Here is a 26,460-nt window from a genome sequence, read left to right on the forward strand (position 1 = left end):
ATACAGAGCCAGAGAATTCTGCCAGCACCTATCATGGAGCCAGAGAATTCTGCCAGCACCTAACATGGAGACAAAAAATTCTGCCAGCACCTATCATGGAGCCAGGGAACTCCGCGGACAGTAAGCGACGTAGCATAGAGCGGAGTTCGAGGATAGAGCGGCCTCTAGTGGCAGGTACGCGACATGGAGCGCTGTGCGGTTAATAGAGCGGCCCCTAGCGGTAGTAACGCAGCATAGAACGGTTCCCGGGCGGGGTCGGACACTGTGGAGTCAGAGAGCTGTGAGGACTGAGCGGTGAGTGCGGCCCGGGGGACACCCAGGACCCCCACCCCTATTATATATATATATACCTACCCCGGGGGTCCCCTGACTCTATACACTCTCCTATATATTCCTATATACTGCTGTGTGCAACTTTCTGTACTGTCCCTGGGGCTATACATTCCTATATACTGTCCCTGTGTGTATATGTGTCCTTAGATACTGCTGTGTATAGCTCTATGCTGTCCCTGGGGCTATACCTATATACTGTCCCTGTGTGTGTATGTGTATATATATATATATATATATACTCTCCTTGTGTATGTATACATCTGTGTATATACTGCTGTCTACAACTTTCTGTACTGTCCCTGGGGCTATACATTCCTATATACTGTCCCATTGTGTATATATACATGTCCTTATATACTGTCCCTGTGTGTATATGGGCGTCCTTATATACTGTCCCTGTGTGTATATGGGCGTCCTTATATACTGTCCCTGTGTGTATATGGGCGTCCTTATATACTGTCCCTGTGTGTATATGTGTCCTTATATACTGTCCCTGTGTGTATATGGGCGTCCTTATATACTGTCCCTGTGTGTATATGGGCGTCCTTATATACTGTCCCTGTGTGTATATGTGTCCTTAGATACTGCTGTGTATAGCTCTATGCTGTCCCTGGGGCTATACCTATATACTGTCCCTGTGTGTGTATGTATGTATGTATGTATGTATGTATATATATGTGTGTGTGTATATATATATATATATATATATATATATATATATATTCCTTATATACTCTCCTTGTGTATGTATACATCTGTGTATATACTGCTGTCTACAACTTTCTGTACTTTCCCTGGGGCTATACATTCTTATAAACTGTCCCATTGTGTATATATACATGTCCTTATATACTGTCCCTGTGTGTATATATACATGTCCTTATATACTGTCCCTGTGTGTATATGGGCGTCCTTATATACTGTCCCTGTGTGTATATGGGCGTCCTTATATACTGTCCCTGTGTGTATATGGGCGTCCTTATATACTGTCCCTGTGTGTATATGGGCGTCCTTATATACTGTCCCTGTGTGTATATGGGCGTCCTTATATACTGTCCCTGTGTGTATATATACATGTCCTTATATACTGTCCCTGTGTGTATATGGGCGTCCTTATATACTGTCCCTGTGTGTATATGGGCGTCCTTATATACTGTCCCTGTGTGTATATGGGCATCCTTGTATACTGTCCCTGTGTGTATTTATACATGTCCTTATATACTGTCCCTGGGTATATATACGTCTTTATATACTGCTGTGTACAGCTCTGTATATCCTTTCCTTTGTGTACTAGAAATATACCTTGTATATTGAACTGTATAGAATGTTATAAATGTATGCAATGGACACAGTATATTTCTAATGTTATACATCATTTGTGTACACAGTTTACAAGTACTGTATTGTATACAGCGGATGATTAATGGAGATTTTCTAAGGTTGTACATGTATGTAGCTGCGTCACAGTATAATCATGTACCGTGTGTTTCATTGTACCCATGGGATGGACCTGTCAGTATCCCAGTATGGGGTCTGGGTGCTGTCATCACAGGCTGGAACCTGTCAGTCATTGTGTACCCTACAGAGTGCTTTATATGTTTTATAGAATCACCTGACATGTATAAGCTGTGTGACCTGCTCCTACTAATCATACGTGTGTCCCCTGACGTGTAAGCTCTGTGACCTGCTCCTACTAATCATACGTGTGTGTCCTGACACGTGTAAGCTCTGTGACCTGATCCTACTAATCATACGTGTGTCCCCTGACGTGTAAGCTCTGTGACCTGCTCCTACTAATCATACGTGTGTGTCCTGACACGTGTGACCTGCTCCTACTAATCATACGTGTGTCCCCTGACGTGTAAGCTCTGTGACCTGCTCCTACTAATCATACGTGTGTGTCCTGACACGTGTAAGCTCTGTGACCTGATCCTACTAATCATACGTGTGTCCCCTGACGTGTAAGCTCTGTGACCTGCTCCTACTAATCATACGTGTGTGTCCTGACACGTGTGACCTGCTCCTACTAATCATACGTGTGTCCCCTGACGTGTAAGCTCTGTGACCTGTTCCTACTAATCATATGTGTGTGTCTTGACGTGTAAGCTCTATGACCTGTTCCTACTAATCATACGTGTGTCATGTGGGGGGGCAGCCAGCAGCGCCTCCTCCCGGGAGGGGGCTGGTACGTTTAAGTGTGCACCCTCTGTATGATTGTGGGCTCTGCTACATAACATGAGGTAAATTCCATTTGCTGTGTTTTATTTAATCTAAAGCTTTATATGTTACCCAGAATGCACTGTGACCTGGTAGTTAGCGTGTGACATATATGATCTTATTAGCAATAAATGAACATCCTGGTGGAATGAATGTTGCCTGCAGACCCCTCATATCGGTATTTCCATGATTACACACAGCACATTCTTCCACTCAGGATGTTTCTTTGGGTCGCTGTGGAAGTGTCTCGGTTGTATCTGGACATCTACACGTGGATTACATGTTTATCGTTTGTTTAATGAATGTGAGGTCTCCAACTCTTCAGCTTCTCTTCCTTGTTTGTACAAGAGAGTAAGATTTGTGAGCAGATGTCGGGGAGGAAGGAGGGGTGTAATTACTGCCGGGAGATGCTCTGTATATCTTCTATATATGCTGAGCAGAAATACCCCCATCTCTACACACTTCCTGTTGCTTCATCCTTAGATACTTCCTCTTGTCGTTTAACCCCTTCCTCCCCTCTGCACCCGTCATCTGACCTGACTTCTATTAATGGGCATATTCCTGGCTGCTTCTGAGTCATAGACACTTATTCAGCATGGTGTCATTTTTCAAAATCTTCATGTGTAATTCTACTGCTGAAGATGTCATTTGCCCTGGGCCTTTCTGGCACTGGATGCCCCCTGTACATTAACCTTTTCTGTGGGGGAAACCACTAGACACTTTCCTTCCCTGTGGCGACTGCCAGGCCTTAGCCTTTCATGTAGTGACAGTCTTGGACTTTGATGGGTTGTCCCAGCCTCAGCTTCTCTTGTGGTGGTTGTCCCAGCCTCAGCCTCTCTTGTGGTGGTCACGCCAGCCTCAGCCTCGCTTGCGGTGGGCACGCCAGCCTTGTCCTTACATGCGGTGGTCACGTCAGCCTCAGCCTCTCTTGTGGTGGTCACGCCAGCCTTGTCTTCACTTGTGTTGGTTACCTCAGCCTTGTCCTCACTTGTGTTCGTTGTCCCAGCCTCAGCCTCTCTTGTGGTGGTCACGCCAGCCTTGTCCTCACTTGTCTTGGTTGTCCCAGCCTCAGCCTCTCTTGTGGTGGGCACGCCAGCCTTGTTCTCACTTGTGTTGGTTACCTCAGCCTCTCTTGTGGTGGGCACGCCAGCCTTGTCCTCACTTGTGTTCGTTGTCCCAGCCTCAGCCTCTCTTGTGGTGGGCACGCCAGCCTTGTCCTCACTTGTGTTCGTTGTCCCAGCCTCAGCCTCTCTTGTGGTGGGCACGCCAGCCTTGTCCTCACTTGTGTTGGTTGTCCCAGCCTCAGCCTCTCTTGTGGTGGGCACGTCAGCCTTGTCCTCACTTGTGTTGGTTGTCTCAGCCTCAGCCTCTCTTGTGGTGGGCACGCCAGCCTTGTCCTCACTTGTGTTGGTTACCTCAGCCTCTCTTGTGGTGGTCACGCCAGCCTTGTCCTCACTTGTGTTGGTTGTCTCAGCCTCAGCCTCTCTTGTGGTGGTCACGCCAGCCTTGTCCTCACTTGTGTTGGTTGTCCCAGCCTCAGCCTCTCTTGTGGTGGGCACGCCAGCCTTGTCCTCACTTGTGTTGGTTGTCCCAGCCTCAGCCTCTCTTGTGGTGGGCACGCCAGCCTTGTCCTCACTTGTGTTGGTTGTCTCAGCCTCAGCCTCTCTTGTGGTGGTTGTCTCGATTCAGCCTTTTGTTTTTGTCTTACAGAGATTTCCCGATAGTTCATATCTTTGTAGTGACTGAAAATGATGATCTAAGAGGATGAGTGTGACAGGATGGACCGCCTATGCGGTGGAAGCCCTGTCTGTTGCTGCTGGGAACCGACTGGGCTGACTTTGCAACTATTCCCTTTCGTTATCCAAGATGCGCCCTCACCGCAGTAGGAGGGGCTTCCAAATGCTGCCACCACTGGACTTCCTTACCGGCATCCAGTACCGGGTTTCTTCTGAATAACTGATGCTGCGAGTGTACCCCGTTACTGGTGTACCTGGGCTGGTACCCCTGACCTCTTACTATGGATCAGGGTTGCTGTGGATGGATCCCCCTGGTCTATCACACTGGCCAGAGCTGCTGGGTAGCAGGCAGAGCGGGGCTACTGGATGTTGGGTCCAAACCTCAGAAACAGCCGGGAACGGATTATATTTTGGGTCTAATCTGTAGGTCACAAGGATAGAGAAGTTTCCAGGCAGGTCTTTGAAGCAAGTGATGTTTATTTGTAGTCACACTGGTTGAAGGTACCGGGGAGCAGGTCGGATGGAACCAAAAGAACAATTTTCAATACAAGACAGTGCTTTTTATACAGATTTGGATATAGTCCAACAGGGTAAGCCAGCCCCCTTGAGGTCTGAGCTATTTTTAGAATCAGGATGCAATTTGTTTACCCAAACATGGATTTACATGCAATGCAAAGCTACAAATATTTACAGTTATCTGTTATATCCTAAAACTTGCTGTGATTTTCTGCATCTTATTTTGGACACAGAGGACATCTGACAGCAGTCTAATTACCCCTTCCTTTCCCTTATGGGGTGTTGGACACTCACATCAAAAGGTCTAATTAACATGAGGTTAACATGGGTCTTTTCTTAAGGCAGTTGCAGAATACACATTTCCTCCAAAGAAAAGAATTCCTCAAGAAAAGTTGCAAAACACCAAACAAAGCATTTCCTTACCCCAAGATACACAAGATTTCCTAAACAAAGACGCATTGTATTGGATATATACCTCAGAATAATGCATTTCCTCTAGCCAAGTTAAAACAAAACAAATTTCTTCCCCTAGTCTCAGAAACAAAGATAATTACCTTAAAAAATATACACAATTTAAAAAATAAGTTCATTTGCAATTATATAAATAAGCGCACTGCGCTATTTCCTTTAAATAAATTTATACCATAAGTTACTTATAAATGATCCAGTCACAATGAGTTCAGAGTGATTGTATGACACACGTGTGTTAACATGCGGGTGTGTCTCTAGTAGCAGAATGTATGCCTGGGGTTATTTACTCACTCAGGTATGTTGTAACTTAGCAGGTCGTAAAAACCAAAATACACCGAAGGGAAAAGAGTACTGAGTGGAGACGGGATCCGAGAGGGGCAGAATAAATACCGTAGATGGAATCCGAGGGGGGTGCGGAATAAATACCGAAGACGGGATCCGAGGGGGGTGCGGAATAAATACCGGAGACGGGATCCGAGGGGGGTGCGGAATAAATACCGGAGACGGGATCCGAGGGGGGTGCGGAATAAATACCGGAGACGGGATCCGAGGGGGGTGCGGAATAAATACCGGAGACGGGATCCGAGGGGGGTGCGGAATAAATACCGGAGACGGGATCCGAGGGGGGTGCGGAATAAATACCGGAGACGGGATCCGAGGGGGGTGCGGAATAAATAGTAACTAGCAACAAACAAAACAGTGTAACCTTGGTCAGAAAAGAAGATAATAACAGAATAAAACTTAATTTTCAGATTTTGGCTGCTGTGATCTTCTACATTTTACCCAATTTCACCAAAGAGCTAAAAATAATCAGAGTATAGAGCGGAATAGAGTATTCTGTGTGTTAATACTTCTGGTCTGTATATTAGTGTAGGTAACAATGTATATAGTGCAGTTATTACAGATGTGTTATAATGTATGATTGGTCTATATTAGTGTAGGTAACAATGTAGTCCACCTGACTACAATATTTCAAATATAAAATCCTCAGATAATTTTGGAGACAACTGAAGAACATCCGGTAATTTTAAGTGCACATTTTGTTTATTTACATGCACTTTTTTTTAATGTATATTTCGCTGGTTCTTTTAATATCTTATTACAATTTAATAAATATTACATTTTAATATCATTAAGATGTGCCATATTAAAAACAATCACACTAGTAAACATAAGGGAGTTCTCTGTGCCCCATTTTTTGAGTAAACTTCTGGCTTCACTTCTACTAATAAGGCATATATTCGTGTAGATATCATTGTATATATGACGCCTTGATGCACTTTAAGGTCCCTGTTATCTTCTGTCTATATCACACCTAGGAATAGAGAGACTACAGAGGATTATGGCGTTATGTCTCTGGATGGAGAGAGCCCGTGTCTGTCTGGTTCCTGCCAGTGCTGATTATCTGCGGCCTGTGGACGTCCTGTTCTTCTTACCACAGAATAAAAAAAATACTCGGGATGTATGTCCAGCCTGTGATACTCTGTCACTAGTCATAGCATAGAGGTCATCAGTCCTGGGACTGTGTAATAATACTCGGGATGTATGTCCAGCCTGATGGGAGGTCATCAGTCCTGGTACTGTGTAATAATACTCGGGATGTATGTCCAGCCTGTGATACTCTGTCACTAGTCATAGAATAGAGGTCATCAGTCCTGGGACTGTGTAATAATACTCGGATGTATGTCCAGCCTGTGATACTCTGTCACTAGTCATAGCATAGAGGTCATCAGTCCTGGTACTGTGTAATAATACTCGGGATGTATGTCCAGCCTGTGATACTCTGTCACTAGTCATAGAATAGAGGTCATCAGTCCTGGGACTGTGTAATAATACTCGTGATGTATGTCCAGCCTGATGGGAGGTCATCAGTCCTGGTACTGTGTAATAATACTCGGGATGTATGTCCAGCCTGTGATACTCTGTCACTAGTCATAGCATAGAGGTCATCAGTCCTGGTACTGTGTAATAATACTCGGGATGTATGTCCAGCCTGATGGGAGGTCATCAGTCCTGGGACTGTGTAATAATACTCGGATGTATGTCCGGTGTGAGGATACGGGGTTCTATTAATCACCCAGGCATCGAGCAAATGAAATGGATGGTTTATTTTGCACCCTACACACAGATCGATAATACTTAAGAACAGGATACGTGCTTTGCGCAGTACCAATATACCAGTAACAGTCCCGATAGAACGAGTAGAGTTCCCCACAGGAATAACGATGAAGAGTAATTCTACACAGTCCCTTTGCAGACTGTGACTAATATTAGGTTCTGCCTTTTAAACCCCACAGTGATGGTGACCACCCAGGGGAGAGGTGCAGGGTTCTGGTTGGTGGGGTCCCTTATCGTGACCTTCCCTAGTACCTCCCCTAGATGTTCTTCTCTTGATCACACCAGGCGCCGAAATATCTTGTAAGGTCCAAAGAAGACCAATGAGAAGTGAATAGAGGGAACGATGACAAGGTGATTGGTTCTGTCCTCTGAGGAGATGGGATTTAACCCATGAGGTGCTGTTTCCTTTCCCTCTTGGCAGGTAATGAACCACCTATAACATTACTTCATAGCAACTGGTCAGTTCTTGGGAACGTAATGGCCCCAGATTGGTCTCCTGCGTCGTTTCCATACATCCAGCCTGCGATACTCCTCTTGTCATAGACCAGTGAGGGCTCCACATCCAAGCGTCCATCACTCCTATCCTTTCACTCTGTGTAATCATGTCCATTGGCTTTAATTAGAGCAGAGGACTGGTTCTTCCATGTCCATGAGCTTTATAGAGACGGTCTTCCATCTGTATAATGAGCAGGTGTTATCTCCATGTTAAAGTTCCTATTATTGTACAATATAAATGATTGGTGTTGTGGTCTCAGTGGAGGAAAGGGCTGATGTAGGTATAATATTCTCAGTGCTGGGTCCTTGGAATAACCTTACAACCCCTGCAGAATGGCTGCAGTCACTCACACTGCTAGGGAGCGCTATATAGGACGGATGTGTCAGACTAGCTACGTGTATATTTCATGTACTTCTACTAATAATTTACTCTCTGCTGTTCTATGAAATCCATCCCTGCTCCATTGGAGATTCCCGCATCAGCACAGGGAAACCGAGTACATGTATAATGTGTATATGTGTGAGGTGTGTGTGTGTATATGTGTATATATATATATATAGTGTGTGTATGTATCTATCGCTATATGATGTATATATGTGTGAGGCGTGTGTGTGTATATATATATATAGTGTGTGTATGTATCTATCGCTATATGATGTATATATGTGTGAGGCGTGTGTGTGTGTGTATATATATATATTAGTGTGTGTATGTATCTATCGCTATCTGTTGTATATATGTGTAACACTAACAGCACACACAGTCGACCCGGGGAAGCTCACAAGTGACTGGGCCGGACACACTGTGCTGTTGGTAATGTCGCATCCTATGACAGAGCCATGTTGAAGTCATTGTTCTCTTCCGAACGACCCGTTCTACTGCAATGTGACTATGGAGATTGTTGGCTGTTTGACCAAATTTATGTACCTGTTGGCAATTAGTGTGGCTGAAATGGCCAAACGCACTAATTTTTAAGGGGTGTAGTGTATGTAATCAGCCAATCATGTGGCAACAAGTCGGTGCATAAAATCATGGTCAATAGATTCAGTTGTTGTTCAGACCAAGAATGGGGAAGAAATGGGATCTGAGTGAGTCTGACCATGTAGTGATTGTTGGTGCCAGGGTGGTTTGAGTATCTCCAGTGTGCCAGGGTGGTTCTCCTATACCACCCAGTCCATGTTGCTGGGGGACCGGCTGGATGTGCCTTGCCACCGTCCCGTTTCTTTATCCCAAATTGCGCCCCTCTAACCGCAATAGGAGGAGCTTTCTGCAACCACCAGGCTCCTTAGTGGAACCTAGAACCGCCTCCTTCTGGGTAACTTTCGTTGCTAGTGAACCCCCCCCCCCTGTTGGGCACCTGGGCTGGTACCCCTGACCTCTTCCTGTAGATCAGGGTTGCTGTGGATGGTTCCCCCTGGCCTATCATATTGACCACAGCTGCTGGGTAGCGGGCAGAGCGTTGGTACCGGAATACTGAATCCCAAACTCAGAACAGCCGACTAAGTGTAACTGTGTATTAAATGTAGATATGTGTGGTGTAAATGTAAAGTGTCCAGTGGTGGCAGTATATGTAAGCCCCTCCTACTGCGGTAAGAGGGCGCATTTGGGATAAAGAAAGGGAACAGTGGTAAAGTAATCCCAGCAACAGACAGGGAGGCATAGGCGGTCCATCCTGTCACAGTAGATATTTGTTTTAATTAGTAGTGCAGTGCGCCACTGTATATCATTGTAAATGTACTGATTTTTGATATTGTGTTGTTATTTTGTTTTGGAAGTGTATTGATTTCTGAGGCTTTATGCCATGTAGGAGGATATTTGTTTTTGTAACTTTTGAAGGCAGGCTATTGGCCTGCTAATTAGTCTTTATCTCAGTAGTGACCAACATATCGTTAGCCTGAATGCACCGCAGGAGGTCGTTGCCTTTCTTTCCCGTGTAGTTTTTCCATCCTGTATCTGAGAACTTGTTTGAATAATACCATTAACTAGTATGTAAAGGTCCTTGTCAGGACCCTTGAGCAATAACTATTACTGCTTGAAAATTCTGCCCGACGCCTATTTACTGCTGTATCCTGTGACCAACAGATAAGAGCTTACACTCTAATCAGTTCCCCGGCTGTCCTGTGTTGAACCCAGCGTATCTGTGTCAACGCTCTGCCCACTGTCCTGCAGCCCTGATTTAATAGTAAGCGGTCAGGAGGTACCAGCCAGCCCACAGCAGAGGCGCTGCAGCAGCTATACCAGCTACCCCAGAAGTAAGTGATGTCAGGTGTCGTTGAAGGAGCCTAGTGGTGGCAGCGGGATTCTCCTACAACTAGTGATAAGTTGGCATTTGCAGTTGGTGAGTGGTCAGTAATGGTCGGCTACCGACAGTGAGAAGGAAACCAAGATAAAACGTGCAAGAAGGACATCCCTTCATTCCTCCTTTCCCCCTACAGACCAGGTGGCAAAGTAAGCTCATCCGGTCACATTGAGTTCTTCTGCTCCAGGACAAGAGATTCCAGGGCAGTCTTGATAGATGGGATGTCTGTTCCCATGCGATTTCACCTTGTTTTCCTGTTCCCTCCACTAACCATTCTTCTGAGGGTCTTGAAGAAGGTGATGAGAGAAGACCCTATTGTCGTTAGATGCCTTAGTACACTAACACTCTCTCCATAGCGGTGGGTCAACCGTGGAGTTTGCTGATTCGGCCAGACCTGCTAATTCAAGGACAATTTATTTCATCTCCCTTTAGACCATCTGGCTTTAATGTCTTGGCTGTTGAAGCCGTGATCCTTCGAGCTAAGGGCTTCTCTGAGCACGTGGTTCGGCCAAAATTTATCATCGTGTTTGGAGGGCGTATATTGTCTGGTGTGAAAGGAACAGGTTCCCTCCCTTTGCTTTTCGATTATCCAGGTTGCTTCTGTTCTTACAGGATGGACTAGATGCTGGTTTGACCCTTAGTTCGCTTAAAGTTCAGGTGCCCTTTCATAGAATACTTGCTTTGCTGTCTGATGTACATATATTCTTGCAGGGTGCTTTATGTGCAGCCTCTGTATATTCTTCCATCGGCTTCTTAGGATTTAAATTTTGGTCTTGAACACTTTGCAGAATTACCATTTTGAACCCTTCGACTCTGTGGTCTGAAAATACCTTCTATAGATACTGTCTTCCTTTTGGCCTTTTCTACGACTAGAAGAATGTCGGAGCTCGCAGCTCTGTCTTGCATGTATCCTCTTTTTTGTGTTTTTCAGGAGGATAGGGCGGTTATTCCCTCAAAACTCTTCTTCCTTCCCAAAGTGGTTTCCTGCCCCGACCAGAGCATGAAGCTTCAGTTCATTCTCTGGATGTGGTCAGAGCTTTGCGTAATTATGTGCGTAGGACCCAAGACATGCGCAAGACTGAGGTTCTTTGGCTCTCTTTGATGCGCACAAGAGGGTGACTATGGCTATAATTCATCAGGGTTGTGGTAGGGCAGCAACAAGGTGGGCGAGTGCTTCCTGGTTGGCCCCTCATGGCACCTTGACTGACCAGCTGTGTTGGGCGGCTACGTGGTCCTTGGAACCTGTAGAACAGTGTAAGATGTGAACCATGTGTTTGCATTGGGTTATTCCATAATCAAATCAACACAGGGTTTAAAGCTGACTGTTTCAGATTGTAATGAAATTTGGTATAATAAATGCTGCCATGGGTGTAAATAAAACTCCCAAATCTAAGGCTGATATGTGCACTGGACTCTATGCATTTTAAAGATGCAATTTTTAATGAAAAATTTGCTTTTAACATCTTTTAAATTGCATGTGTAGCTCAGCTGATAGAGCGAGAGTTGGACAAGGTCTCATTTTCTCAAAAAGCCATTTTTATATTCATTTTTGAAAGACATCTCAAATTGTTCATACTGTTAATAAATCCCCAAAGTTAATTTTTTTTTATTAATTTTTCAAAAATAAAGAATATGAATTTTTGAGAAAAGCAAAATTTAGATTTTAAAAATTGTACAATTTTGCATTGAAACGTACTGCGGTGTTATACCATAAAAAGAGGGTTACAACGAGACCTTGTCCAACCCTCCAAATAAAATTAAATGCACAGTTTTTGTTAAAGAATTGCAGCTTTAAAGGCATATAACGTCCGGACCAGCGCACGTATCAGCCTAAGATTTACACCCACGGCAGCATGTATCATGCCACATTTAATTGAAACTAGAGAATGTAAGGTAGAATTATTTCTAAAATGGTGTTGATTTGATGGGGAATGGCCCCGTCCAGGGATGCCAGTTGTAGGAGACGGGTGCTTTGTGCTGCTTCTGTTGACCGTTCCCTCCCGTGATGGCGGCTTTGAGACCCCGCCCCCATTGGATGTAGGAGAAGAGTAGTATAAATATCCTCTGTTAAATCCACTTCTCTTAGTCCATCGGGGACACCAGGCGCCCACCTCTGACGCCCTGGTAGTGTCTCCTGTGACATGTTGTGTTCTGTGTTCAGGAGGAGGAGGAGGATGTTTTCCTCTCTGTTTCCCTCTGACGCCTTTTTGTGGGTCTTGGTTAAACATAAACTGAGGCCTAATAGGAGAAGGGTATAGAGGGGGAGGAGCCAAGGTCAGATGACGTGCGCACGCCTCCTGCAATGTGCACAGTGTCCCCAATGGAATTACAGCATTCATGTTTACTAAGTGTAAAATCCTATTTTCTCACTTGTCAGTGTAGCTGAAATAGATTATAGGAAGTTATGTATGATGTGTATACAATGACTGTCTCTGTATGTTCCCTGTGTGTAACGTGTGTGTTGTTTGGTATGCAAGACGGAAGATGTGTATATACTGATCAGCCACAGCATTAAAACCACCTGCCACCACCCCTTGTGCCACCAAAACAGTTCTGACCCGTGGACCCCACAAGACCTCTGAAGGTGTCCTGTGGAATCTGGCACCAAGACGTTAGCAGCAGATCCTGTAAGTTGTGAGGTGGGGGTTCCATGGCTCGGACTTGTTCTCCCAGCACATCCCACAGACGATCAGATTGACATCTGGGGAATTTGGAGGCCAAGTCAACACCTTGATCTCTTTCTCAAACCATTCCTGAACAATCTTTGCAGTGTAGCAGGTGCATTATCCTGCTGAAAGTAGGTCCTGCCATCAGGGAATACCGTTGACATGAAGGGGTGCACTTGGCTTGTAACAATGTGTAAGTAGGTGGGATGTGTCATAGTAACATCCACATGAATGGCAGGACCTAAGGTTTCCCAGCAGCAGACTGCTTTTGGTGGTGGATAGTGGTCAGCATGGGCACTCTGACCGGTCTGCAGCTACACCGCCAGCTGCGATGCTCTGTGTGCACTGACCCCTTTCTATCATAGCCAGCATTAACTTTTTCAGCAATTTGGTCCAATCCCAGAAGAGCTACTGTAGCACAGACGGGGGCCTTCGCTCCCCACGTGTATCAGTGAGCCTTGGGCATCCAGGCCCCTGACGCCGGTTCACCGGTTCTCCTTCCTTGGACCACTCCTGGTAGGTACTAACCACTGTATACCGGGAACACCCACAAGACCTGACGTTTTGGAGATGCTCTGACCCAGCCGTCTAAGCATCACAATTTGGCCCTTGTCAAAGCCGCTCAGATCCCTACATTTGCCCATTTTTCCTGCTTCCAAAACATCATCTTCAAGAACTGACTGTTCACTTGTTACCTAATATATCCCACCCCTTGATAGGTGTCATTGTAACCAGATAATCCATGTTAATCACTTCACCTGTCAGTGGGTTTAATGTTGTGGCTGATCAGTGTATAATGTCTGTCTCTCTATCATCATCATCAGTTATTTATACTACTAATTCCGCAGAGCTGTACAGAGAACTCACTCACATCAGTCCCTGCCCCATTGGGGCTTACAGTGTAATTTCCCTAACATAGACACAGACAGACAGAACGAGAGAGAGACTAGGGTCTACTAGTATGTTTTTGGAGTGTAGGAGGAATCCGGAGACCGCCGGAGGAAACCCACGCAAACACGGGGAGAACATACAAACTCCTCACAGAAAAGGCCATGATCAGGAATCGAACTCATGACCCCAGCGCTGTGAGGCAGAAGTGCTAACCACTAGGCCACTGTGCTGCCCACATTTGTTATATGTTCCCTGTGCTTATGTTCCCCGTGTGTTGTCTGGAATGGAGTCTGGGAAGTGTTTGGACAGAAGTGATTAGACCGTCTCCCTCCCCCTCACTCTGAGCTGCTCTTATACTTCTCACTATATATGGACATGTCAGGAATCTGAGGGATCTCCTCTGTACTCCGCCAATGTGTATGTCCTCTGGTATCTTATATTCTGATATCTGTCGCTGTGTACTCTAATATCTTTATGTTCTATTGTATATGTTGTGTTCTCAGTGCGTTTGTTTTCTGTACTTACCAGACTCTACCTCTCCCTTCACTGAGCTCTGTTTACACATATATATAATAATATTATATTCTACATATGGGCTTTACCGGTCTGGTTTCACCTGTTAGCTATTTGGTTGGTGGTCGTATTGTACGTGATACAGGTATACCGTTGTGTTACTGGGTACAGGTGTACTGGATGGGGGGGAGCGAGTGGGTACAGGTGTACTGGATGGGGGAGTGGGACTGGGTACAGATGTATTGGATGGGGGAGTGGGACTGGGTACAGGTGTACTGGATGGGGGAGTGCGAGTGGGTACAGGTGTACTGGATGGGGGAGTGCGAGTGGGTACAGGTGTACTGGATGGGGGAGTGCGAGTGGGTACAGGTGTACTGGATGGAGGAGTGCGAGTGGGTACAGGTGTACTGGATGGGGGAGTGGGACGCGGTACAGGTGTACTGGATGGGGGGGAGCGAGTGGGTACAGGTGTACTGGATGGGGGAGTGGGACTGGGTACAGGTGTACTGGATGGGGGAGTGGCACTGGGTACAGGTGTACTGGATGGGGGAGTGGCACTGGGTACAGGTGTACTGGATGGGGGAGTGGCACTGGGTACAGGTGTACTGGATGGGGGTGTGCGACTGGGTACAGGTGTACTGGATGGGGGAGTGGGACTGGGTACAGGTGTACTGGATGGGAGTGTGCGACTGGGTACAGGTGTACTGGATGGGGGAGTGGGACTGGGTACAGGTGTACTGGATGGGGGAGTGGCACTGGGTACAGGTGTACTGGATGGGGGAGTGGCACTGGGTACAGGTGTACTGGATGGGGGAGTGGCACTGGGTACAGGTGTACTGGATGGGGGAGTGGCACTGGGTACAGGTGTACTGGATGGGGGAGTGGCACTGGGTACAGGTGTACTGGATGGGGGTGTGCGACTGGGTACAGGTGTACTGGATGGGGGAGTGGCACTGGGTACAGGTGTACTGGATGGGGGAGTGCTGTAAAAATATTTGGTCTGTGTGGGATCCAGAATACCAGGGTAATGCCATGACCATATGCATGAGGTTGTCCGTATTTCTGTGCATTCTAGAATTGGTGTCGCAGATACTCGGACTCTTTGCTTGAGTATTACTTTGTATATTAATTTTATGGTTGTAAAACGCTACGGAATATGCTGGCGCTATATAAATAAATTTTTAATAATGGTTGGGCCAATTTTTCACACATTTCAGTGATTAGAGTTTGGAGCTCATTATAGACATTATTAAAGCATTGTGTTGTGATATTATTAGGTGGTAAAGACCTCCCCCATTACATCATGTGTCCATCATAGACTTATACGTTAGCTGAAGCGATGCCTCTTGGTGCTGTGCATACGTAGAGCAGCCTATCTCCTGCTCTCTACCTCCGCTATGTGAGTGCTGTACTGGAATATAAGCATCTTAGTTCTAGGTAGAGAGGACTATGTTCTAGAGACCACCCCTTAGTGACGTGGTTTGTATCTCCTGGTGGAATTTCTCATTTATAGATCAGTTTTTGTGCTTGGGAGCAACGAGCTAACACTCATCAAGCAATAGCAGTGATGTTGTGGCCAGTGGAATAGAATGTGTGGTCTTCCGCTCGTTGCTTCGTTTCACAGCTGATCAGCAGAAAACTGGCCCCCGGAGTACTGAGAGGGGGCAAATAAAATGCTTCTTCTGGGGTCAGAACGGTGGAAAGACTGTGGCCATTCTGAGATTGTTACATAGCGAGTTATCGTCCCATTATATGATAATTATGGCGGCTGCACAACATTACTAATCATGTGACCATAACAAACCACTACTAATACTCTAATGAATTGTGTGACCTCTTGTCTGGAATAGATTTACAAACAATTGTTCTTCACTCTAAATGCGTCAAATATAGAGGGATTGTATAATATAAATTTAATAATTATACCTTGTAAAGTAATAATAATCTCTTGTCTGTTTTTAGGTGTCTCCCAATAGATTAGATCCCCCACCCCTCTTGCAGCCATGGTGGCCTTATCGCTGAAGATCAGTATTGGCAATGTGGTAAAGACTATGCAGTTCGAGCCGTCCACCATGATCTATGACGCCTGTCGAATCATACGGGAACGGGTTCCGGAAGCGCACATTGGCCAACGTGAGTCTCATATTGGTGGGATGATTATCAGTCTGCTGGAATATGATTGTAAAAGACCCCCTCTCCTGTGTCTTTATCTACATGTCAGCTGTTAAAGTGACATTGTGCCCTATTTATATCGTGGCCTCTGTTACATCCAAGGCTGTGGGTGGCCGGTAACACTTGTTGTCCACCTTTCTGACATTACTAAACATAGCTGTCAGAGTGCATCATGCCTTGTAGAAAACATTTATACACCAAGACGACGAGGCTACAACAGAGTGTGGTGTATGGCATTATTACACCTCTACTAAGAGAATCCTTTGTATGTAATAATCATTCAGTAGACTATACAGCATAGCACTACTACAGCGTCTCTTTGTGGTAACCGTTGAGGTCGCTAGTGTGACGTCACTACATGGGGGGGGAGAGGGGGGGGGGGTTCTGGAGGTCGCTAGTGTTACGTCACTCCGTGGGGGGCTGTGCAGGTCGCTAGTGTGAGGTCACTCCGTGGGGGGAGAGGGGGGGGTTCTGGAGGTCGCTAGTGTGACGTCACTCCATGGGGGGGAGAGGGGGGGGGGTTCTGGAGGTCGCTAGTGTGACGTCACTCCGTGGGGGGCTGTGCAGGTCGCTAGTGTGACGTCACTCCATGGGGGGGAGAGGGGGGGGGTTCTGGAGGTCGCTAGTGTGACGTCACTCCATGGGGGGGGGAGAGGGGGGGGTTCTGGAGGTCGCTAGTGTGACGTCACTCCGTGGGGGGGGAGAGGGGGGGGGTTCTGGAGGTCGCTAGTGTGACGTCACTCCATGGGGGGGAGAGGGGGGGGGGGGGTTCTGGAGGTCGCTAGTGTGACGTCACTCCGTGGGGGGCTGTGCAGGTCGCTAGTGTGACGTCACTCCATGGGGGGGAGAGGGGGGGGGGTTCTGGAGGTCGCTAGTGTGACGTCACTCCATGGGGGGGGGAGAGGGGGGGGTTCTGGAGGTCGCTAGTGTGACGTCACTCCATGGGGGGGAGAGGGGGGGGGGGGTTCTGGAGGTCGCTAGTGTGACGTCACTCCGTGGGGGGGGAGAGGGGGGGGGGTTCTGGAGGTCGCTAGTGTGACGTCACTCCGTGGGGGGCTGTGCAGGTCGCTAGTGTGACGTCACTCCATGGGGGGGAGAGGGGGGGGGTTCTGGAGGTCGCTAGTGTGACGTCACTCCATGGGGGGGGAGAGGGGGGGTTCTGGAGGTCGCTAGTGTGACGTCACTCCGTGGGGGGGGAGAGGGGGGGTTCTGGAGGTCGCTAGTGTGACGTCACTCCGTGGGGGGAGAGGGGGGGGTTCTGGAGGTCGCTAGTGTGACGTCACTCCATGGGGGGGAGAGGGGGGGGGGTTCTGGAGGTCGCTAGTGTGACGTCACTCCGTGGGGGGGGAGAGGGGGGGGGGTTCTGGAGGTCGCTAGTGTGACGTCACTCCGTGGGGGGGGGGAGGGGGGGGTTCTGGAGGTCGCTAGTGTGACGTCACTCCATGGGGGGGAGAGGGGGGGGTTCTGGAGGTCGCTAGTGTGACGTCACTCCATGGGGGGGAGAGGGGGGGGTTCTGGAGGTCGCTAGTGTGACGTCACTCCATGGGGGGGAGAGGGGGGGGTTCTGGAGGTCGCTAGTGTGACGTCATTCCGTGGGGGGGGAGAGGGGGGGGTTCTGGAGGTCGCTAGTGTGACGTCACACTAGCGACCTGCACAGCCCCCCACGGAGTGACGTCACTCCGTGGGGGGGGAGAGGGGGGGGGGTTCTGGAGGTCGCTAGTGTGACGTCACTCCGTGGGGGGAGAGGGAGGGGTTCTGGAGGTCGCTAGTGTGACGTCACTCCGTGGGGGGGGGAGAGGGGGGGGGGTTCTGGAGGTCGCTAGTGTGACGTCACTCCATGGGGGGGAGAGGGGGGGGTTCTGGAGGTCGCTAGTGTGACGTCACTCCATGGGGGGGAGAGGGGGGGGTTCTGGAGGTCGCTAGTGTGACGTCATTCCGTGGGGGGGGAGAGGGGGGGGTTCTGGAGGTCGCTAGTGTGACGTCACTCCGTGGGGGGCTGTGCAGGTCGCTAGTGTGACGTCACTCCATGGGGGGGAGAGGGGGGGGGTTCTGGAGGTCGCTAGTGTGACGTCACTCCATGAGGGGCTGTGGAGGTCGCTAGTGTGACGTCACTCCATGGGGGGCTGTGGAGGTCGCTAGTGTGAGGTCACTCCGTGGGGGGCTGTGCAGGTCGCTAGTGTGACGTCACTCCGTGGGGGGGGGAGGGGGGGTTCTGGAGGTCGCTAGTGTGAAGTCACTCCATGAGGGGCTGTGGAGGTCGCTAGTGTGAAGTCACTCCGTGAGGGGCTGTGGAGGTCGCTATTTCATTAATGCAACACATAAAGGGGATTTTTAGTTAGCGGCAAAGTGCTGCAGTATCATCATGTGGTGTATTACCGCGTGACGTTCGGTAAGATCTTGCTCTACGAGCAGCGGTAATGTGTCCATAACCAGATTACTGCAGAACCTCACGGCTAGTTGAATCTCCCTCAAATAGTTATGATGTCTCTTGGTTTCTCAGTCTAAGCTGTTTATTTTGTCCTCAGCAAACGACTTTGGCCTCTTCTTGTCTGATGAAGATCCGAAGAAAGGAATCTGGCTGGAGGCTGGGAAAGCTTTAGATTATTACATGTTGCGCAACGGGGTGAGAGATTCCTTCTATCTTCTCCTTAATAACCAGTGTATTCCTCTATTTCTGTCCGTACAAGTCCCATCTCCATGCGTCAGTCGTGTGAACGTTTAGTCCCTTACACCTGCTTCCTGTACCTGAGTCGTGCGCTCATTGTCATGTGACCTTTCAGTCCTTTACCCTCCTGTCCTGTCCCTGAGTCGCACATTCATCACCATGTGACCTTTCAGAGCTTTACCCTTCTGTCCTGTCCCTGAGTCGTGCGCTCATTGTCATGTGACCTTTCAGAGCTTTACCCTTCTGTCCTGTCCCTGAGTCGTGCGCTCATTGTCATGTGACCTTTCAGACCTTTACCCTTCTGTCCTGTCCCTGAGTCGTGCGCTCATTGTCATGTGACCTTTCAGAGCTTTACCCTCCTGTCCTGTCCCTGAGTCGCACATTCATCACCATGTGACCTTTCAGACCTTTACCCTCCTGTCCTGTCCCTGAGTCGCACATTCATCACCATGTGACCTTTCAGACCTTTACCCTCCTGTCCTGTCCCTGAGTCGCACATTCATCACCATGTGACCTTTCAGACCTTTACCCTTCTGTCCTGTCCCTGAGTCGCACATTCATCATCATGTGACCTTTCAGACCTTTACCCTTCTGTCCTGTCCCTGAGTCGCACATTCATCACCATGTGACCTTTCAGACCTTTACCCTTTTGTACTGTCCTTGTGCCCTGTATCATTGTTGTGTCCGTGTTCCTCTTATTGCCCCCCCAGGACACCTTGGAATATAGGAAGAAACAGCGTCCTCTGAAAATCCGCATGTTGGATGGTACGGTGAAAACCGTCATGGTTGATGACTCCAAGACCATGAGTGACCTTCTGATGACAATCTGTGCCCGTATCGGTAAGTGATGACAATCTGTGCCCGTATCGGTAAGGGATGACAATCTGTGCCCGTATCGGTAAGGGATGACAATCTGTGCCCGTATCGGTAAGGGATGACAATCTGTGCCCGTATCGGTAAGGGATGACAATCTGTGCCCGTATCGGTAAGGGATGAGATGCCGCTGATTTGTGCAATTTTTTTTTTTTTTTTGCTGGACACGCTTTTGTATAGATATTAAAACCTGCTGCTCCAGCACCCACCACTGCCTGTCCTTCTCTGTTGGCGCTTCCACAGTGATGGCACCAAAGAATATCCCATTTTAGGGGAAGTGCAGACTTCTCTTCAGATGCAAAAACATTTTGTTAGGCACTTGGGCAACAAAGTAATCTGGCAATTCTGATGTTACGGTCTGTTTGGAATAGTGACAATGTGATACATTCGACACAGAGGAGGGTATATATCGGTGACTGAGCTTCGTTATGGACTGGTAAATGAATCATGGGCAGATGTGGCTGGATCACGTAGAAATAATTTATTGTAGAAATTTATTTCAATTAGTGGTGTAAGCATGTAAATCAATGTTTGTGTAAACACATTGCATCCTGATTCTAAAAATAGCCTGTGTCCAAATCAGTATAAAAAGCACTGTCCTGTACACTGAAATGTATCATTCTGATGTTCCATCTGTCCTGATCACCGAGTACCTTGAGCCAGTGTGAGAGCAAATAAACACCACTCTGCTTCAAGACCCTGCTTAACAACTTATTTAATATTGCTGTAATCCTGTGACCTGCAGATTAGACCACAGGTCCTCCGGCTTTTTGGAAGTTTGGACCCAGCTCCTAGTATCACTGCTCTGTCCCACTAGCCAGCTGCTCTGGTCAGTGTGATAGGCCAGGGGGGATCCATCAACAGCAACCTGACCTATAGTAAGAGGTCAGGGGTACCAGCACGGGAGTACACTAGCAGCGACAGTTACCCAGAAGGAATGTGGTTCTGGATGCCATAAAAAAGCCCAGTGGTGGCAGTAGGCTCCTCCTACTGCGGCAGGAGGGGCGTATTCGGAATAACGAAAGGGGACGGTGACAAAGTAAGCCCAGCCAGTTCCCAACAACAACAGACAGGGTGGCGTAGGCCGTCCATCCTGTCAGAATAAGTGATCCAGTCACACTGTATTATATTTCTGTATCGCAATGTACTGATTTCTGAGGCTAATGTTTGAGGAAATGTTATCTGTAATTTCTGAGACTGTATATCGCAATTTTGGTTTTGTAATGTTTCTAAAGGAGATCCTCATTAAAGATAATTAGACCTCTCTCATGTGAAGTGACCAACACTGGTTTAGTCTGAATACACAGCAGGGGGCCGTTACGTTTCTTTCCTGAGTGGTCTTTCGTCTTGTGTGTTAGAACCTGTCTGAACAATGTAACCAGCACGTGATTTGGGAAATCATAGATTAGTGTCAATTCTGTTAAGTATAAATTGCATTTAAAATCCAAGTTTCAAGAACATCTCAGATCCTGATGTTAATCTTTGAATACATTTTTCTGACTTTTTGGGGCCTCATCAGAAAAGGGAAGGTGATCCGATGCCTAAAGACCCTGTAATAATTATCTGCAAGAAATCTTGTTGTGTTCTCTGCCATTAGAGGTTCACAATTGAAGTTTGCCATTTGTGTTCTTAAGTGTGTTTTATTTTAAAACTGTTATTTAAATATTTTTCAATGCCATCTGTGTTACAATTTACCGTTCATGTCACCAGAATGCCCAAATAATAAAAATGTATCAATTTAAACGTGAACGTTTTTGAGTCCGTTTCCGCATCCATCTTGGGGCAGCCGGCTAGTACATGATAGAACCTATCTACCTTTCTTAATTTTTTTTAACCATTCAAAATTCGAGAAATTTCGGAAAAACAAATTGTAGTATTCGTCAAGCCGTTTCAAGAATCATTTAGCGGTCGGGTTGAGTCTATCTGGTCACAGAAGTGAAACATAATCCAGAAGTGGAGAGAATCATCGGATTAAACTGTTTCAGTGCTCCTCACAGTGTCTCCGTACAGTCTGTGTATGTAACAATGTGGGGTCCAATGTGTAGGTTGTCTCGTCACTATTTGGCTGCTGCCCCCGGGGACATGATTATCATGCAGGTACATGTAGAGTAGAGAGAGAAAGATCTCTGATTGCTAAACGTCTATTCTGGGGCGCAGCTGTGTACAGAACTCACACATACTCCTATCTCTACAGGTATAACTAACTATGATGAGTATTCACTGGTACGAGAGCTGCTGGAGGAGAAGAAGGAAGAGGTGACCGGAACACTAAAACGAGACAAAACTCTTCTCCGAGATGACAAGAAGATGGAGAAACTCAAACAGAAGCTTCACACAGATGACGAATGTGAGTCATGCTGGGTAGATGGGGGATAGATTAGGAGCTATGTGTACCCATAGTGCATAGATCTGAGGAGTGTTAGAGGTGGTAACTGGCAGTACATACACTTAGTGGCTGTAAGCATTAGTCACAAGAAGATCACAGGAAGAGCGATAGCTACACAAAACTAGCTACACAGACACACGACACACTGCGGCCGTAGCGATTGCTACACAGACACGCAGCACACTGCAGAGAGGACAGGGTAATAGCTACTACATAGACTTACTGCATTGCGGGGACAATGATAGCATCACAGAGACGCACCGCATTGCAGAACAGGTCCTAGTAATACTGAGATGGTTACACAGAGACACAACACACTGCGGGGAAGGTGATGGTTACACAGATACACAGCACACTGCGGGGAAGGTGATGGTTACACAGAGACACAGCACACTGCGGGGAAGGTGATGGTTACACAGATACACAGCACACTGCGGGGAAGGTGATGGTTACACAGAGACACAACACACTGCGGGGAAGGTGATGATTACACAGAGACACAACACACTGCGGGGAAGGTGATGGTTACACAGAGACACAACACACTGCGGGGAAGGTGATGGTTACACAGAGACACGACACACTGCGGGGAAGGTGATGGTTACACAGATACACGGCACACTGCGGGGAAGGTGATGGTTACACAGAGACACAGCACACTGCGGGGAAGGTGATGGTTACACAGATAAACAGCACACTGCGGGGAAGGTGATGGTTACACAGAGACACAACACACTGCGGGGAAGGTGATGGTTACACAGAGACACAACACACTGCGGGGAAGGTGATGGTTACACAGAGACACAACACACTACGGGGAAGGTGATGGTTACACAGAGACACAGCACACTGCGGGGAAGGTGATGGTTACACAGAGACACAACACACTGCGGGGAAGGTGATGGTTACACAGAGACACAACACACTGCGGGGAAGGTGATGGTTACACAGAGACACAGCACACTGCGGGGAAGGTGATGATTACACAGAGACACAACACACTGCGGGGAAGGTGATGGTTACACAGAGACACAACACACTGCGGGGAAGGTGATGGTTACACACAGACACAGCACACTGCGGGGAAGGTGATGGCACACTGCGGGGAAGGTGATGGTTACACAGAGACACAACACACTGCGGGGAAGGTGATGGTTACACACAGACACAGCACACTGCGGGGAAGGTGATGGTTACACAGAGACACAACACACTGCGGGGAAGGTGATGGTTACACAGAGACACAGCACACTGCGGGGAAGGTGATGGTTACACAGAGACACGACACACTGCGGGGAAGGTGATGGTTACACAGATACACGGCACACTGCGGGGAAGGTGATGGTTACACAGAGACACGGCACACTGCGGGGAAGGTGATGGTTACACAGAGACACAGCACACTGTGGGGAAGGTGATGGTTACACAGAGACACAACACACTGCGGGGAATGTGATGGTTACACAGAGACACAACACACTGCGGGGAAGGTGATGGTTACACAGAGACACAACACACTACGGGGAAGGTGATGGTTACACAGAGACACAACACACTGCAGGGGAAGGTGATGGTTACACAGAGACACAACACACTGCAGGGGAAGGTGATGGTTACACAGAGACACAACACACTGCGGGGAAGGTGATGGTTACACAGAGACACAACACACTGCGGGGAAGGTGATGGTTACACAGAGACACGGCACACTGCGGGGAAGGTGATGGTTACACAGAGACACGGCACACTGCGGGGAAGGTGATGATTACACAGAGACACAACACACTGCGGGGAAGGTGATGGCACACTGCGGGGAAGGTGATGATTACACAGAGACACAACACACTGCAGGGAAGGTGATGGTTACACAGAGACACGACACACTGCGGGGAAGGTGATGGTTACACAGAGACACAACACACTGCGGGGAAGGTGATGGTTACACAGAGACACAGCACACTGCGGGGAAGGTGATGGTTACACAGAGACACAGCACACTGCGGGGAAGGTGATGGTTACACAGAGACACAGCACACTGCGGGGAAGGTGATGGTTACACAGAGACACAACACACTGCGGGGAAGGTGATGGTTACACAGAGACACAACACACTGCGGGGAAGGTGATGGTTACACAGAGACACAGCACACTGCGGGGAAGGTGATGGTTACACAGAGACACAGCACACTGCGGGGAAGGTGATGGTTACACAGAGACACAGCACACTGCGGGGAAGATGATGGTTACACAGAGACACAACACACTGCGGGGAAGGTGATGGTTACACAGAGACACAACACACTGCGGGGAAGGTGATGGTTACACAGAGACACAGCACACTGCGGGGAAGGTGATGGTTACACAGAGACACAGCACACTGCGGGGAAGGTGATGGTTACACAGAGACACAGCACACTGCGGGGAAGGTGATGGTTACACAGAGACACAGCACACTGCCGGGAAGGTGATGGTTACACAGAGACACAGCACACTGCGGGGAAGGTGATGATTACACAGAGACACAACACACTGCGGGGAAGGTGATTACACAGAGACACAGCACACTGCGGGGAAGGTGATGGTTACACAGAGACACAGCACACTGCGGGGAAGGTGATGATTACACAGAGACACAACACACTGCGGGGAAGGTGATTACACAGAGACACAACACACTGCGGGGAAGGTGATGGTTACACAGAGACACAACACACTGCGGGGAAGGTGATGGTTACACAGAGACACAGCACACTGCGGGGAAGGTGATGGTTACACAGAGACACAACACACTGCGGGGAAGGTGATGGTTACACAGAGACACAACACACTGCGGGGAAGGTGATGGTTACACAGAGACACAGCACACTGCGGGGAAGGTGATGGTTACACAGAGACACAGCACACTGCGGGGAAGGTGATGGTTACACAGAGACACAGCACACTGCGGGGAAGGTGATGATTACACAGAGACACAGCACACTGCGGGGAAGGTGATGGTTACACAGAGACACAGCACACTGCGGGGAAGGTGATGGTTACACAGAGACACAGCACACTGCGGGGAAGGTGATGGTTACACAGAGACACAGCACACTGCGGGGAAGGTGATGGTTACACAGAGACACAGCACACTGCGGGGAAGGTGATGGTTACACAGATACACAGCACACTGCGGGGAAGGTGATGGTTACACAGAGACACAACACACTGCGGGGAAGGTGATGGTTACACAGAGACACAGCACACTGCGGGGAAGGTGATGGTTACACAGAGACACAGCACACTGCGGGGAAGGTGATGGTTACACAGAGACACAACACACTGCGGGGAAGGTGATGATTACACAGAGACACAGCACACTGCGGGGAAGGTGATGGTTACACAGAGACACAACACACTGCGGGGAAGGTGATGGTTACACAGAGACACAACACACTGCGGGGAAGGTGATGGTTACACAGAGACACAGCACACTGCGGGGAAGGTGATGATTACACAGATACACGGCACACTGCGGGGAAGGTGATGGTTACACAGAGACACAGCACACTGCGGGGAAGGTGATGGTTACACAGAGACACAACACACTGCGGGGAAGGTGATGGTTACACAGAGACACAGCACACTGCGGGGAAGGTGATGGTTACACAGAGACACAGCACACTGCGGGGAAGGTGATGGTTACACAGAGACACAGCACACTGCGGGGAAGGTGATGGTTACACAGAGACACAGCACACTGCGGGGAAGGTGATGATTACACAGAGACACAGCACACTGCGGGGAAGGTGATGATTACACAGAGACACAGCACACTGCGGGGAAGGTGATGGTTACACAGAGACACAGCACACTGCGGGGAAGGTGATGGTTACACAGAGACACAGCACACTGCGGGGAAGGTGATGGTTACACAGAGACACAGCACACTGCGGGGAAGGTGATGGTTACACAGAGACACAGCACACTGCAGGGAAGGTGATGGTTACACAGACACAGCACACTGCAGGGAAGGTGATGGTTACACAGAGACACAGCACACTGCGGGGAAGGTGATGGTTACACAGACACAGCACACTGCAGGGAAGGTGATGGTTACACAGAGACA

The 26,460-nt window shown here is 48.2% G+C and overlaps 1 protein-coding gene across 1 annotated transcript in view; it reads left to right on the forward strand.

Annotated features, from left to right (window-relative positions):
- Window positions 1–214: 214 nt before the first annotated feature.
- LOC142103376 (talin-1-like) overlaps window positions 215–26,460 on the forward strand; it is a 33,263-nt gene continuing 7,017 nt past the window's right edge. The window contains exons 1-5 of the mRNA XM_075187441.1: window positions 215–294; window positions 16,219–16,389; window positions 18,954–19,051; window positions 19,804–19,933; window positions 22,161–22,313. Coding sequence (XP_075043542.1) covers window positions 16,260–16,389; window positions 18,954–19,051; window positions 19,804–19,933; window positions 22,161–22,313 — 511 coding nt within the window. The 5' untranslated portion in view covers window positions 215–294; window positions 16,219–16,259. The remainder of the gene's footprint in view (window positions 295–16,218; window positions 16,390–18,953; window positions 19,052–19,803; window positions 19,934–22,160; window positions 22,314–26,460) is intronic.

Source organism: Mixophyes fleayi, chromosome 1, assembly GCF_038048845.1.
Source record: "Mixophyes fleayi isolate aMixFle1 chromosome 1, aMixFle1.hap1, whole genome shotgun sequence".
Classification (NCBI taxonomy): Eukaryota; Metazoa; Chordata; class Amphibia; order Anura; family Limnodynastidae; genus Mixophyes; species Mixophyes fleayi.